We start from the raw sequence: 16,660 nt of genomic DNA on the forward strand, positions 1-16,660 counted from the left end.
GGATCAAAGACGTGCTCTTCAGACACATTCCTCACCTTCTGTATCACTGTACAGCTTCTAATTAGCCTTCCGTCCTCCCTCCTCCAGTAAGACAGGCACCTCCATTCATCCACAGCAACCAGCTATCATACGCTGACTGGCAGCTACTGCCTAATTATACATGTGTTGGAGTGTAATGTCACAGCCACAGTGGCTGTTCTCCCTGTATGCAGGCAAGATGAAAAAAATCAAGTACTGTAATCAAGGCCATCTTTTATAAACAGTTCTTTAGTGTTCTCTGGCACCTGTAACGCAGATAACTCTGAGGAGGCGAGGAACATGCGTTCCTCAGACAGTGAAAGCCTTTTATGGCCGCTGATGTAATCTCTGCGTTTAACAAAAGGCCTGTTATCTGCAGGAAATCAGCATTTCAACTTCTGTCATTGAGGTGTTGTTGAGATGAATTGCTAAAGAGATTTGCAGTTAGACTGGTCTGCGGTCTAGTTTCTGTTTACACAACTGTAATAGAAAAATGCTGCAGTTAATTATTACTTTCTTTGTTATTCAAAGAACAGGTTATTACTTTTTCCAGTAAGTCTGTAACTTATAAATCTTAGATATAAACACCAACAAGGAAGTACTCAAATTCCTAAAGTTATGACAAAAAATGTGAAAGTGTGTCTACTTTTTGGAATTCACACTGAGACCTTTGTCCTTCATTTTATGTTTTGTTTTTTTAATTAGGTTTTACTTATATAGCGGCAATCCACAACACATGTCATCTCAAGGCACTTTACAAAGTCAAATTGAATCATATCATACAGACAGATTGGTCAAAAAGTTTCCCATCTTAGGAAACCCAGTAGATTACATCAAGTCACGACAAGCAGCATTCACTCCTCATGAAAGAGCGTAGAGCCACAGGGACAGTCGTCTGCATTGCTGATGGCTTTGCAGCAATCCCTCATACTGAGCAAGCATGAAGCGACAGTGGAAAGGAAAACTCCCCTTTAACAGGGAGGAAAACCTCCAGCAGAACCGGGCTCAGTGTGAATGGTCATCTGCCTTGACCGACTGGGGGTTACAGAAGACAGAACAGAAACACAGAAAGCACAGAAGCTCACATTGATCTAGGAATACTTTCTATGCTATATGGTACAAAAAGTTAAAAGTTGAAATGACAACAAATAATGCCAAATTGGGGAATGGTGGGAGATCTCAGCAGAGTGAGAAAAATAGATCTTAATGTCCTCCAGTAGCCTAAGCCTATAGCAGCATAACTATAGAGATAGCTCAGGGTATGAGCCACTCTAACTATAAGCTTTGTCAAAAAGGAAAGTTTTAAGATTAGTCTTAAAAGTAGACAGGGTGTCTGCCTCACGGACCAAAACTGGGAGTTGGTTCCACAGGAGAGGAGCCTGATAGCTAAAGGATCTGCCTCCCATTCTACTTTTAGAGACTCTAGGAACCACCAGTAGACCTGCAGTCTGAGATTGAAGTAATCAGATCTTGTGATGATTCGTGTGGTGAAGAATCCGGAATTCAGCCAAACACAGTAGCAACTGTTTTTAACAGTGTTTTATTTGAGGGAAGGTGAGGAGACAGAATCAAGCAGGCAAACAGAACAGGATCCAAAGGGTAAGGCAGACATCCAGGTGACACTTGACAGGTAAACAGGGAAACAGAACTGGGCAGAAAAAAAAAAAAAACGGTTACAAAACAGGATCAAGTTGCTGGGAGCTCTTACCACGACAGGACGGACGAAATGGTGACAAGTAACGAACCGACGGGGTGCAGAGAACTAAAGCAGGTTTAAATAAGCAGACAGACAGGTGATAGGAGGGAAACTAATTAATCAAAGACAGGTGGGGTGATTAAGGGAGCTGACAGGACACTAGATAATAAACAAAGCACAGAACTAAAATCAGAACTAATACAGGGACCAGATAACTAACAAAGTAAAAAAGGCTAAACTGAAATCAAAAACAAAAATAAACCCAGAGGCAGGAAGGAACTACTTAACCAAAACAATAAACATAAACCAGAACAGAACATTACAGATCTCTTATATAATAATAATAATAGAACATCATTGACCTCACAGTGGAGAAATTTGGGGAGCAGTGGGCTGCCACTGTGCAGCGCCTGGGGAGCAATCTGGGGTTAAGGGTCTTGCTCAGGGACACAGAGTGCAGGCTGTGGGGATCAAACCAGGTACTTGCAACCTTCTCAGGGAACAAGTGCACTTCTCTAACCACTAGGCCACCACTCCCTACCTGATATATTATTAAGGGCTTTATATCTAAGAAGGAGATTTTTCAATTCTATTCTTGATTTAACAGGAAGCCAATGAAGGAAAGCTAAAATTGGAGAAATATGATCCCTCTTGTTGATTTCTATCAGAACTCTTGCTGCAGCATTTTGGATCAGCTGAAGACTTTGAACTGCATTTTGTGGACTTCCTGATAGTAAAGAATGACAATAGTTCAGCCTTGAAGCAACAAATGCATGGACTAGTTTTTCAGCATCACCCCTGGACAGAATATTTCTATTTTTGGCGATATTCCTGAGGTGAAAAAAGGAAACTCTGGAAACCTGTTTAATATGGGATTTAAATGACATGTCCTGGTTTTACCAGGACGATAACATCAAGAATTTTTACTTATTTAATTTAATGCCATCCAGATTAAGTGACTGATTAAGAAATTTATTTCTTAAGGACTCTGGTCCAAAATGACAACTTCTGTCTTCTCAGAATTTAAAAGCAGAAAAGTTAAGGTCATCCGGGTTTTGGTGTCATCAAGACGTGCCTATAGTTGAAGTAATTGATTAGATTTATGGGGATTTATGGATAGATATAGCTGAGTGTCATCAGCATAACAGTGGAAATTAATCCCATGCTGTCTGATAATTTTACCATGTATATAGCAAAGAGAATTGGCCCAAGGACTGAACCCAGTGGTGCTTCTTAAGTGACCCTAGAGTTTGTTTTTACCTTCAGAGATGGGTCATGATTTGTGAATAACTAAAGAGTTCACAGTCCACCAACTTTGGTTTACATGAAAAGTCAGTTTTAGGGAAATGTGCGTTTTCTGTGCTCAAGGAAAATTAAATGCCTCCTTTTGATCATTAGTTCTAAATTATCAGTCTTATTAAAGAACAGTGGCAAAAAAGTTTATATTTTACTTAAAATGTGGCAAAGATTTTCACATTTGATATCTGGAACTTATAAAACCAGCCACAGCGACAGTGTTTCCCCACTGCAGCCTCCCCGGTGAGATCAGCCTGTCAGCAGATGTCTGGTGCTCCCAACAAGTCAAATACAGAATCCAAATTTTGGAGGTGCACTTTCACGCATAAAAACATTTTGGAACTACTTTTTGGGATAAATGTAGGGTGCAATAATCAATAGATTTGTAAACTCATCACTGTACTGTTTTGCCTCACTGCACACAACTCTGCCCATTATACAAAATCCCCACGCTTGTTGAAAGGTCCCACCCTCAGACCCAAACCTTTTCCCATGAAAGTAAATCCTCCATATGGAAATGCATGCTGGGCTTTTCAAAAGCCACAGATCCAACTTTGAGGGCAACTCCAATGTGTGGAATATGCTGTTTTCCATATACTTCAAGTATATGGAAAACAGAATAACTAGGAAATTAAAAGATAATCTTAAAAGGGAAACAATAATGAATGGAAAAAAGTTAACTATAAGGCAAGTACTGTTGAAATTAATGATAGAATTAGAAAAACACACACCCAAATGGCAATCATAACCAAGCAACTCAGGACAGTGACAACTACATTGTTCCAAACTCTTTTTCTTACTCCTCTTGCACTCTGCTTGTTGCTCCATATGATTAGGCCAATGGTGCCTAAACTTGTCCATGTCCCTCGCAGCTTCACTGGTTCTCAGCTTCTCTGCATCTCATTCACACACGCATTCTGTCTCCTTTCCACTTACTTTTAGTTCTGTCCAGAGCTCCGCTTCCTATTTTCACTACAGATCAGTGCTGTCCGGTAAAATCAAGTACCGGACACTATATCGTCCACTATACCTTTAAATAATCTTAAAAGGGTTAGCTGGTCTTTTTTGAAATATGGTTCTGTTGATATTTATAAGACGTTTTCCCTTTCTAATTTTAATTTTTATTTTTTTACTTTAGATCCTTAACTTTAAATTAGGTATTCATTTATATTAAATAATCTGTGTAACTCTGGTGTATCCTGCCTAAGTGTGTTGCCACTGAATTTTACCGCTGTGGGACAAAACAAAGGACATTTCTATGCTAATTGTAGCAGAAAAATAACTGCGCTTGCTGGAAAAGTGGTATGAGATGGTGAAAGCAAGCATTCTAGTTTGATCTATGCTGTGTCAATCCAAATTATCAGCTGGGTTGGTGGATCAGCTAACTGTGGGTGCAGGGCAGGGGCGCTGTATAGAGGGAGAATAGGACAATTCCAGGGGGGCCCTAACTAACAGGGGCCTTTAAAAAGAAAATGTCAATGTATATGAGCTTTTGGGATGATTTTAATTTTTTGTCATGGAGCCAAAAATTTGTGGCCGAACCCCGGGTCCAGGGGGATTATTTTCAAACCATTAGGAGACCACAGGAACGTACTATCTTTGATGCTACTCCAGATATAACTGTGTGACACAAAATCCAGAAGTTTCTTGTTTCTAGCAGACTGACAAGTCACAGTTGATCAGTACAGGGATACAGTGGCTGGCCTTCTGGCTCGTCCGACATCTGACCCCTTTCTATTACAGGTAAATATTAACAGCAATAACTTTAAAGAACCTCACTTTAAATGAACAACATTTCAAAGATCACACAGTGTGCAAATTCACCGCTGCTTCTAATTTAAAGAATATTCCCAGCAGTAAGGCAGGGGGGGAAAAAAGCTTGTTCTCATACCATGAGTTATAAATCATAAATCAGATAAACTCTGCATCATCCGGTCAAAACTTTAGAAAACTTTAGAAAAACACGGTGATGGAAAATCGGCCACATATTCCACCACCAGCGGACGTCTGCAGAAGATACAAACCAAAGCAACATTCGACACACTGGCACAGATGAGATCATTAAAAAGGAGCCGAAGCCTTTTAGCACATAAAAAGCTTTATTGTCACAACAAGCTTTAACATAAACAAAGTTGGAGTTCAGGCTTAGAACGTGAAAACTAGTCAGCAATGTCACTAAGGAGAACAAATTCACTGTTATATCATTTAACATAAACTATTAAATATCTTCATTTGGCAGGGTATTCAGAAGGAAGCAGGAAGATGCTGAGTTGAAGTCATTTTCTTTCTTTTTTTTTTCTGTATCTTTCTATGATGTGGTTGGTGGGAAGCGGGGAAACAACACAAGAAGCAACTGTAGCAAAAACGGATTTACAGTAAATCAGCCTCTAAACGGCAGGTCATGTCCTGGCAGGTTCATAACACATTCAGCGTTCACAAACACAACAACAACGCCATAGAGGTCATCTGGGGAATGTTATTAAAAGAAATTCAGAAAGTTGCTGGATGAAAGCCTGGCGAGGTCCCGACTAAACACACCAGGAGGACGTCTGTGTCTCCTGAATACATTCCTTTTATTGTAAACCAACCAACTCTCACACCACGCAGGGTAATACTTCAAAGTTGCTTCATTCCTGCAAGGGTTTTCTTTTTAGGAATCATCACTTCTGGACATTTTTCATGAATGTTTTTTTTTTTTTTTCTGTGCAAACAAATCCAACAGAACCAACACTTTCAGGATTCTGGGACAATTTGGCAGCAAAGAGTTGAAGCAGGAACAAACCAAGGCATCCGAGGCCTGCATCGTGAACACAGACGCAACACTGCAGCTTCGTAGGCAGAAGGAAGAAGTGTGATCGAGCCATGCAGGCAAACACCACCACCAACACTTGAGTTAATAATATGTATAACATGTGAGGTCCTGGTATATTACAGTGTCTAAGACCCAGAACCTCGCAGCATAGACGTCACCCTTGGGTCCCTCATATCAAAACAATAAATAAATACAAACATATCCCATTCAATATGTATTTAATATATAGGAGGTGGGGGAACATTGTCTTTACAGACAATGAGGGGTGGAGTGTGAACTGGCAGGGGTGGGCAGCACCGGGTTCAGCTCCAAACAGAAAGTGCATCTCTGGTGGTGGCGTGTACGCGCGGCGGTGAGGAACGAGGGCCTTCACACTCCTGAAGGTGACTGAGGAGCGTGGGTGACACAGAGTGTGTGTGACACAGTGTGTGTGTGAGTCCTGGCTTTAGCTATGCGCATGCCGCCGGTCTGTGGGCTGGAGACGCAGAGCCGCATCTATAATTAGCGTCTGCATCACTGGAGCTTCCCCGAACTGAACCTGCCCACCGTCACTAACGGCCACAGATGACTAGCGAGCCGACCAGCTACTACTGACTGGACCGGAGCCGTCACCCCATTGGCTGCATCTGGCAGCTTCACACCAGCAGTGAGACAGTTTGAGCAGCATGTCATGTTTGTTGACTTTGTGTAAAAAATATATGATTTTTTTTTTAATATATATATTAAACAACTAACTTTAATAAACACTATCCATTCTGGATATCTTGCTAAGTTTGATAACTGAGGACATTTTAATTAAGCGAACAGTTTAAACAGAAATACTCCTTCATTAGGCTCGTCTCTGAAGCCACGCTTATGGCTTGTTATATCGACGCAAAGTGACAGTATAGCAGAAAAGGGGCTCTTACACCTTTAGACAGCTTATATTTCTGTACGTTTGGCAGCACTTTGATGAATTGTGACGAAGAGTACTAGTTCTCCACTGAAACTTCACTGAAGGACAGGATGTTTGAGGATGTAAATGAAATCATGGAATACTACCGGGGGGATTGCTCTTTTGATTCGGGTTTGATAATAAACGGGTGTGGTGAGTGTGTGTGTGTGTGGGGGCGGGGGGGGGGGCGTGTATTTGGGCGCACAGTTGGTCTCTGAACATGTGGAAACACCACGGAGGTGAGCAGTGGATGTGATGACATCATCTGCAGAGCAGCTGTGGGGATTCCCTGTCAGGGAAAAAAAACAAAAAAAACAACGCATTTTCTTTCTCCCAGCTCGATTCGTGTGTGCGCGTCTGTCTGGAAACAAATGGGGTGGGTCTCTGACTCTTCCACCAGCTCAAGCAGAGAGGGAGGCTAGGCGGCGTGGGCGGGCGAGCTCAGGAGACGGCTCTCTCATCTGACCTGGGATAGAAGCGTCCGGATAAAGAGTGAATCTGCAGCCACACAAAGGAAGGTGGAAAGGAAAACATAATGCAACTCAATGAGCTCTTTGTAACTGCATGCAGTGCACGGCGCACGCCGCCCACATCCATGAGAGGAAGTTTAACAGATGAGACAGTTTCTGTGGCGCCCTCTGGTGGCTGAGGAGATCCTACAAGGCCTGTCTTTAAAAAGGAAAAAGGAAAGTAGCGGACTAAAGATGTTTTAAGCGTGTTCCAGCAGCCACTGGAAGAGGGAGGTGTGCTGGCTTTCTCTGGCTGCCACCGTGCCCCCGGGTGGGGGGTGACTGAACTTCTCCTCCTGGTAGCGCAGCAGCATGTGCAGCAGATCTGCCACCTTCCACCTTCTCTCTCGGAGCTTCTGCACCACCGCCGGCAGCTGAAGGGACACAGAAAAAACAACTTTTTCAGTCAGAAGGCCTAGAATATCAGGAGGTTAAAGGAAGTACAGTTTTTACCAAAATATGTAAGTAATATGGGAGAAACTGTCCACGCTCAGCGATTCTACAGACGGAGGTAAAAAGACGCCAGGGCGCATTAGCCAGAGGGCCCTCTATCATTGAAACCAGACCTGCAGTAGTTAACTAACCCATACTGGTCCAATGACACAATGCCAGAGTGGAAAGACATCAGCAATGACTTCAGATAAGTATATGATACTGTCCGTCAATCTGGGAAAGGCTCTAACGCAGCAAGCCAGGATTCAGCCATGAGCAGGTGGTGACTGAAACTGGCTTCCACTGAAGGCTGGCTAAGGGTAGGGGATGGGGGTGGGGGTGGGGTAGGTTCTTAGCCTGGGTGAGAAGGCCTTGGAATCGACAAATTCTGAGCTGGAGTGTTGCTGAGGAGAGGGATGTCTGGCTTTGCCTTCTGCATCTTTCAGGTCCTTGACCCAATCATGGCTAAATGGAAAACAATGGCTAGATGGACTGCTGACAAACATTCTGTATATTCAGCTCTAAAAGTATCTTAACGCAGAATGAAAAGCAGGGATTTTTGTTTTCAGGCTCCTGTCCTTTAATTAAGCTTCCTGCATGTCCAGGCACTGGTTTTTGTTGCCAACAGCATCAGTGTCTCTGCGTACCTTTCCTCCTCCCTTTGTCCCTGGCTGCTTGAGGCAGATGGGCTCTAACCCTGACTCCGATGGAGGCCTTTCTCCAGTTAAAAGTAATTCCTCTCATCTATGTTTCTGTGATTGCTCAGGACATGGGAAGGTACAGTATGTTAGAGCAGCGGCCCTCAAACGGGGGTCCCCAAAAAATAAATAAATAAGTAGTATATATATATATATATATATATATATATATATAACGTATTTAACAGTAGAAAGGGCTGTTTAAAAAATACGATCAACATGAGGAATCTAAAGGAGTACTTGGACAAGTTTTACCGCTGCTAAGGTGTCCCTGGCCATGAACAGTTAGAGAACCCCTGTCTTAGAGATTTGATACAATCTGCTTGATTTTTTTTTCCGACTGAACGTTCTCTCCTTAAGTGGGTGATCGGTTGCAGTATAATTATTAGTGGAACAAACTGGACTTTGCTATTAGATTGAACATGACTTATGTGAATGAAGTGAAAAAAATACTTTATCGAATGTAAAACAATTTAAATTGAACCCATCTGCTTTTATGCAATATGCCCTGAGGTTATTTCTTTGTGATTTGTTAATAAATGGAGCTAACTATGAAAGTGTGGAGTGTTCTCTGCAAAAGAAGCATTACTTTATCTAATGTTAAATTGACCTAATGTGGCCTCATCACACATCCAAATGGCATCAACAGTGTCTCCAATCGGGGCCAGTCGTGGTTATCAGCTGACTGTTGCTGCAGCAAAGTTAACCCTGGAGGACATGCCGCTTCAAAAGACTGCCAACTTTCAGAACATGACCAGCTTCACAAAGGACACCTGGTTTCATTGGACACTGAATAGGTTCAGAATCACCTGCTGCAGCTCTCTGTCAACATTCAGCTGGATCTGAGGGACGTCGACCACGGACGCCGCTGCCCACTGCAGCATGCTCCTGACCTGCGGGTCCAGGGTCGTGTGTTGGAGGCCGCGCCCGAGCTCCCTGAAATCGGAGTTCACTACGAGCAGCGTGGTCCTGGGAGTCTGTGGCTGAGTCCTGTTGGCACACAGCGTCCCTGCAACACAGAGAAATGTCAGGAGGTCTGCATTAAGGCTGCTTTATGATTGACGCAAGTACGTTCCGCGTGGGACATGAGACGTGCAGACACAACATCTGCAGCATTTATGCTCCGTGAGGCTTTTCCTTCGAGGTAGCACTATCCTCCAAGACTCTAGAGGGCGGCGCTGTGCTCCTAGGCAGCTGTTACCAACTTTTGAGCCAATACTGATTTCATACAAGATGTCTGTATTTGTGAACCTCGGCCAGAAGGAGGACATGCTCCTCCGTCATCTTTCTCCGCACGGGACAGTCCGCATAGTTAGGAATTTTCCTAGGTGTGCAGAGCGGAAACTGTCAGCTGTGCGGAGGGGCGTGGTAGCCTAAATGAGGTAATATGGCCGCACGGACCTGGCCGATGTGTCAAGCATAAACCAGACTTTAAATCGGCAGCACACTGATTTCATAATCACACAATCAGACTGTTCTGTTCACCTCTCTGCTCTGATCTGGGTTCCAGACCACACAGGATAGATTTTACACTGATATAACTGATTGTTATAACACCGATTACAGCATACAGAAAAAAAGACGACATCCTTACCACTGGAATCTTCCTTGACTTCTGTCTCCTTGTCTTCTGTATTATCACTGTTGAACAAAACACATCAAACAGGTTAGTGACCAAATGGGGAGCAGGAAAGAAAGCGTGAGTTTTATGGGGATAATAAAAGCTTCACCAACAGAAACTAGTCCATAGTTGTGAAGAGGCGGAAGAAGGATTCACGCTCTTCAATACATTGTAAAACCACCGTTGACTAAAATAAAAAGGTGTATTGCACATCCAGAGACTGAAAGTGTTTGCCACTCTACTTTGCTAAATAGCTTAAGCTCAGTTTGATTAGATGGAGAGCATCCGTGAACATCAATATTCAAGCCTTGCTGCGTATTGTTAAACACATTTAGGTCCAAACTTTGACTAGGTCATTCCAGTCATTGCCCTGCTGGGAGTTGCCAGTCTTGTCGCACACCGTTTTGCATGTAGCCCAAAACGCGTGAATACTTTGTGAGAAACTGCATGCAAAGACAAGCACAGTGAAGGTCACAGCAGCACAGCTGGACATGAAAATCCCAAAAGCAAAGCAGAAGACTGTTCCTGAAGAACAAAGGCTCTGCTTGATCACATTAAAGTCTATTGTTTGGTTCGGGGGGTCTAGATGTCAGCTGAGATGTGATAAAGAAGCAAACACTTGATCAGCTTTTCCCCCTTATATCCCTTCTGCCACTTTGGCAAATCTTTGCTGTGCGCCATGCCAACAGGTAAACAGTCATTTCTCCTTCTCAGAGGATTGTTAATCACAGACGTGTTGACACAGCCTGCAGCTACAGACAAATAGACTCTGCTAGATGGATGAAAAGGAGGGGAAATATCGGAGGAGGCTTTTTTTAGGCACTAAGAGACAGAAAACACCAAATATACACAATGTATCCATGTCCAACCCACCAGCTATCAGCGCTGATAGCATCTGCAGGCTGGCAGTCATGTAGAAAGTATCTTGTAAAGCACAATCTGACTGGTTCAGATGGAAGTCATGTAATTAAAGGCTTGTGGAAGGCTGGTTCAATGTCTAACAGAGTTTTAACTGAGAATGTGACTCTCACAGGGCTATGAAAAAGGATTTGCCCATTCCAGGTTTCTTCTGGTTTTGCTAATGAGTTCATTTATAAAGGGAAAAAGCTATTCAAACCAATTTGGCTCAGTGTGAAGACATTTTTGTCCCCAAACGTATTAACTGGTTGTGCCCTCCTTTGTGGCAACAACTGTCATATATGATAACAGGCGATGAGTCTTTACGTCCCTGAGGAGGAGTTCTGATCCACTCTTCTTTGCAAATGCTTTCATTTCAGCCACACTGGAAGGGTTTGGAGCATGAACGGCTTGTTTAGGGTCACATCACAGCATCTCAGTCCAATTTAAGTCTGAACTTTGACTAGGCCACTGCAAAGCCTTCATCACGTTTAAGCTATTAAGAGTTGCTGGTGTGCTTTGGATCGTCGTTCTGCTGCATCATGCAAGCGTGTTTGAAATATTCTGCTAGAGAGCTGAAATCATGGTTTCATCAGGTGCTCCAGGTCCTAAAGCACCCCAGATCATTACACTGCCACCACCATGTGTAAGTGTAGGTATGAGGTTCTGCTTCTAAACATAATGTTGTGCTAACAGCTGGAATGGGGATGCACACCTTCCAAGAAGTTCTGCTTTCATACCATCAGATAAACGAGACGGGCCTCTGGGTTGTTTTCAGTCAACAGTAGTTATCAACCGGGAAATCTCCCACTGATGCCATTTTGCCCCAGCCCCGATGGCTGAATCATGAACACTGACCATACTAAGTGAAGGAAGTGGAGGAAAGCGAAGGAAACAAACAACAAAACAAAAACGCTAGAAATCGGAAAGGTTTTCACAGCAGAGGACATCCAGCAATGACTCAGTTCGGGCCACGATGGAGCTAGCTGACCGTAGGAGGGGCGATGTGTGGACAACCCGCTCGCTAATCTGGTAGATCCTCTGATCGTCTTAGTCATGAGGTCTTGGGCAGAGAGCAGCTTTGTGCTAGTGTTGCATTATCTTCTAGTGCATTTCTGTGCCCTGATGGGGAGGGGTTTGATGGCATGTGGAGGCTGTAAGATTGTTGTGGGAACATTGTGCTGATTTATATATAGTGTTAGGGAACAGGTGAGGACGCAGGAACTCAGGCTAAAGTGGTATTTGGTGAATACCACAGAAGTCTCAGAACCACCATCACACTGAAGGAGGTTTAATAGTTTTATAAGTTTGCTGTGATTCAGCCTTTTCCACCAAGCCACGTGGATTGTTAAGAGCATAGCAGACTCTTCATCAAGGAAGGAAGAGGACCTTGGACATGTCATAAGTCACTTTTTATTATTATGTAATGTAGATGAACCTTACCACAGTAAGTGAGACATTCAGGCACATTCGGGCCAAACAGAACTGCAATTTTCCTGGTTCTTTTACACCAACCCCATGTCCTTTGAAAATATGTGGTTGACAGCAGCTTCAAATTCTCACTGTAGTTTAGCAGCACTAATGGCTGTGATCAGAAGAGAGAAGCAAATTTAGGTATATTCCTTTTTCAGCCAGCCTACGATTGACCCAGCCCAAAAGGAGGATGGTGTTATTTTAAATCGAGGGCAGAGCCCGGGGTATTAGATGGCTGAATTACCTCCTGAGCTTGATATCGTATAGAGTTCTGTGAGTGACCCAATTATCTGACTCAGGAGTGGTGAAGGAGGGACCACTTGTCCCTGAGGACGGTTTATGCTGCTGGTGTAGCTAGATCTGCACAGGACATCAGCTCATGCTGATTCCTTACAATGGCAGGCCAAATCCAGTAAAAGGGCTTGTACTCCAGCTGCAGTGGGGCAGACAACAGCCTCCGTGCAGAGGATCGGAGCTGTACCCATCCCTTGAGTCCTTGAGAGGCACTCCTTTGCAACATTTGTCATCCCTGCTCCAACATACTTAGATCAAACGGCTGATTTATCCTGACATGGATGTGTAGAACCCGCCCCGCGGATCATCGTCCAGAATCCGCCGCAGAAGCAGACCTCAGTAATTTGTCAGAGAATCCTCAAACTTTCTCCGTGAACTTCCTCAACAGTCATCATGCAAACAAGGGCACGAAAAAAAAATTATCCTTCAACAATCTTTACCCTAATCCGATCATTTGATCATTGACAAACGCTGTCTTTTTTTGTTGCAAACAACCTGGTGTATGATGAAATAACAATAAATAGGCCGAATCGTAGAGCTCAAGGCCTTTCCTCTAGGCTCGTGTGGGTGTGTTTCAGGGCTTCAGGTTATTGGTCCCGACTGAAACTAGAGGCAGCTGTGCGGTCTCTTCAGACAAGACTATATAACGTCCCTTTTTTCTTGGGTTTGTTTTTGCTTGGTTTCACCCATGTGTCGCCCACCCCTTCTCCCCTTTGTTAAGTCTCTGAGCAGTGGAGCATAAAATATTGGGGGCTCATCCGGGAGCCACTCACTGACTGACAGGTGGACGCCATCATACAGGGTGGCTTTTGGACTTCTCAGAGTGTTCTGATTTCAAAGAACTGAAACATCTTGGGTTCATTCTGTCTGCAATAAAAGACGAAGGCCAGAGTTGAGAATCCCCGTAATTCGGTTTCAGTAGCTCATACTGCTGCACCCTTTTCTGATTTCTGAGTTTGTGGTTAGAAAGTGGTGCAGGGCGGAGGCGGACCCACCTGTCAGATGGGGAGAACGACATGCGCTCCTCACACGCCTCCCCCTCCAGGCCCAGACTGCTCCAGCTGCTGCTGTTCCCATTGCTGCTGAGGAGAAAAGGCAGGTACCAACACTGTTACGCCAACATCAGAGCCAGGTGATACAATAATGACCAGTTTCCTCACCTTCTTATCCATTGTGTATTGTGCATAAACAAAACACCGGGGTAAAGAATCATTTCTGAGATTTGAAATAGTCCTTTAACTGTTAGGTGAGGGGAGAAACAAAGGCGGGCTCTCTAAACAAGGCCATTTTTTTAGGCCGTATATTCCACTGAATCATTTGTTGCTAAAGGCTTAAGGAGTGAGATCACTGTGTCGGTGTCCTTACATAGCCAAGGTACTTATGTATGCAGGTTCCACCAGGACAACCGGCAGGCAACAGAGGCACAACAACACTCAAGCTTCATAATTTAGTCAATTATTAGCCTGCTGGCAGAATGCCCTGAACTGTGGTGGGCATCGACAGCTTTCAGGGAGGTGTGGATGACTGACCGCTATACGTACCCTCAATGATCACCATTAGCTCAGCTTTCTCCTGAGCTTTCTCCTGAGTGTCACATGTGACGATAGGAGCTCCATTTATCACGATGCCCCTATTCTAAATAGGCTCATCAGGGGTTTTTCTTTCCCACTTCATCTGCTGAGTGGAAACGGTTCCGGACGGCTCTAATGAATTACACATGACGGACTTTGTTCTTACAGAAACAGTGCCAGAAGTGAATAAAGCCCCCACAGACACGCCTTTAGAAAATATTATGATACATTAACTTGGCTGAGCTCGCACACGGCGTTGTTTTGGTATGTCAGGAAGGAACGGCAGATGTTGTCAGTTTTGCTTCCATAGAGACAACAACCTTTGCTGGCACTCATTCCCACAGAAACTAGAGTTGAACTACAACGATAACCTCGGGCAAAACTATGGGATCACGCGTGGAGAATGCGCCTTCAGACGCCCTACAAATAAAAATAGCTGGCAGGGTCGGCCCCAATTATTGGCATTACGGTAAAGAGAGATTAAAACCCTTAAAATAGTCTCATCTTTAATTGCAGTAAAATGATCTCACACTACAAACAGAGAATAATCCAACCTTTGATTTCAGTACCTTCCTTTTTCTCCATCAGGAAAAGAAATTCCATGATGGAAAAAAACAAAACAAGAATTGTAAGTGGGACAATTATTGGTAAACACAACAATCCTTAGAAAATATGAGTTTTTAAATTATATCTATTTATCTATATGAACCATTTTTTAAGTTTGGACATAAAAGTGAGTATTTCTGCCATACAAAGTCCAGGTTGGTTTGTTGCTTAACAGAGGATGAATATGTGCAAAGGTCCCCTATGCCCTCTGTTAAGTATAGTGTAGGATCTGTGATGCTGTGGGCCTGATTGTCTTCCAAAGGCTCTGGATACCTCTGTAAAGTGCAAAACATCTTTGAAATACCAGGAGAATATCCAACGGCCTTTGACAGCACACTGAAAATTGGTCATCGATGGGTCTTTACACTAAATAACGATTGACAAAATGTGGCCAAATGAAAAGAGAAAGGGTTCGACAGACACTGAAACACCCTCCTTCCATAAGCATTTCAGTCCTCAGTTCTAAATACTAATAAGGGGGTTACTAATTAGAGACATATGGAAAGGTTTCTTAACATCTAAATGTTTCTCTGCTGGGTAAATGGACTTAAATCAAAAGAAGAGTTTTATTAAATCTTCTGTTTGCAATAAAATAATATGCTTTTTACCAGTAGTGCCAACAATTGTAGCAATTGACATAAAATTTGAAGTTCTTTTGGAAAGAAACTTTCAAGAGAGGATCTAGACTTCTTCTCTTCATCTTGTTTGTCCTGAGCCCACCACTGCAATGCCTACAAGCACTGGCCTTCAGAGCGGGCCTCAGCTGCAATTTTCTAACTCACAATATGATATTAAATCAGACTAAACCTTTAACTTAATGAGGGAGCGTATTGGACCAGCGTCAGGGATGTGCTAATATGGAAGGCTAATTCTGTTTTGCAGCACATGCACTGAACTGAGTTTTATTTTCTGTTAAGTCCAAAAGGATCCCACACTTTATTTGTGCTTGTTTTTTATTTGCCCCTTGCTGTTTCCCTCCATAGCTGATAAAGGCACTTGGCATCCAGGTATTAGCCACTAGGCTATCATTAGCAAAGGTGAGAGTGTTGTGCAACAATAAAAACCTCCCAGAGGGTACACAGTGCATTGAGAAGTTGAACAGAATTGAACAAAGGCTCAAGATGAGTTATCTGCTTTGAATATTTGTAATCAAGGTACTTGAATTCTCATCGCTTCAGCACTAGTTAGGAATGCCACTTGGCTCAAACACACCTTTTCAGCTCTGCCCACAAATTTTCAATGAGATGGAGATCAGCGCTTTGCAATGGCCACCCAGACTTAGGTGTCCTTATTCCACTTAGTAACTAAGATGGCAGTATGCTTAGAGTAACTGTTCATTTGAACACAATACTGCGTCCAGGCTTCAGCTTCCTGGTTGGTGTCTTGCGTTGTTACCAGAATCTTCCTCTTCCGCATTTAGAAATGAGGAACAATTTCTGGTAATCCTGACTGACCCAAACCACAAGATGTTTAGCCCGATTTAATGTAAGAAAATGGAAAAATAAAAATATTTTATACTGTGCATGTAAACACCTGTTATGTTTCAAGCTTCTTCTTTGGGAATTTTCCTTTTCAGGTGACATCTCAACCAGTCTTCTGTCTCCATCTGACCCCATCTTCTGCATCTTCTCTCACATCAACTATCTCCATGTCCTCTTTCACTCCATCCCACAGAGAACCCCAACATCTTCATCTCTGCTACCTCCAGCTCTGCCTCCTGTCTTTCCCTCAGTGTCACTGTCTCTAAACCATACATCACTTGTCTCACCATCCTCTTGTTCACCTTTTCTTTCATTCTCACTG

The 16,660-nt window shown here is 43.3% G+C and overlaps 1 protein-coding gene across 4 annotated transcripts in view; it reads right to left on the bottom strand.

Moving 5' to 3' along the window:
• Window positions 1-5,090: 5,090 nt before the first annotated feature.
• akap11 (A kinase (PRKA) anchor protein 11) overlaps window positions 5,091-16,660 on the bottom strand; it is a 32,251-nt gene continuing 20,681 nt past the window's right edge. For 2 of the 4 annotated variants that reach the window (XM_012876358.3, XM_021323467.2), the window contains exons 9-12: window positions 13,676-13,762; window positions 9,990-10,036; window positions 9,205-9,404; window positions 5,091-7,639 (exon numbers count right to left, since the gene is read on the bottom strand). In XM_012876358.3, the coding sequence (XP_012731812.2) occupies window positions 7,466-7,639; window positions 9,205-9,404; window positions 9,990-10,036; window positions 13,676-13,762 (508 nt within the window). In that variant the 3' untranslated portion in view covers window positions 5,091-7,465. The remainder of the gene's footprint in view (window positions 7,640-9,204; window positions 9,405-9,989; window positions 10,037-13,675; window positions 13,763-16,660) is intronic. The other 2 variants (XM_021323469.2, XM_036138841.1) reach the window with 2 other exon arrangements.

The sequence above is a fragment of the Fundulus heteroclitus genome, chromosome 7 (assembly GCF_011125445.2).
Source record: "Fundulus heteroclitus isolate FHET01 chromosome 7, MU-UCD_Fhet_4.1, whole genome shotgun sequence".
NCBI lineage: Eukaryota > Metazoa > Chordata > Actinopteri > Cyprinodontiformes > Fundulidae > Fundulus > Fundulus heteroclitus.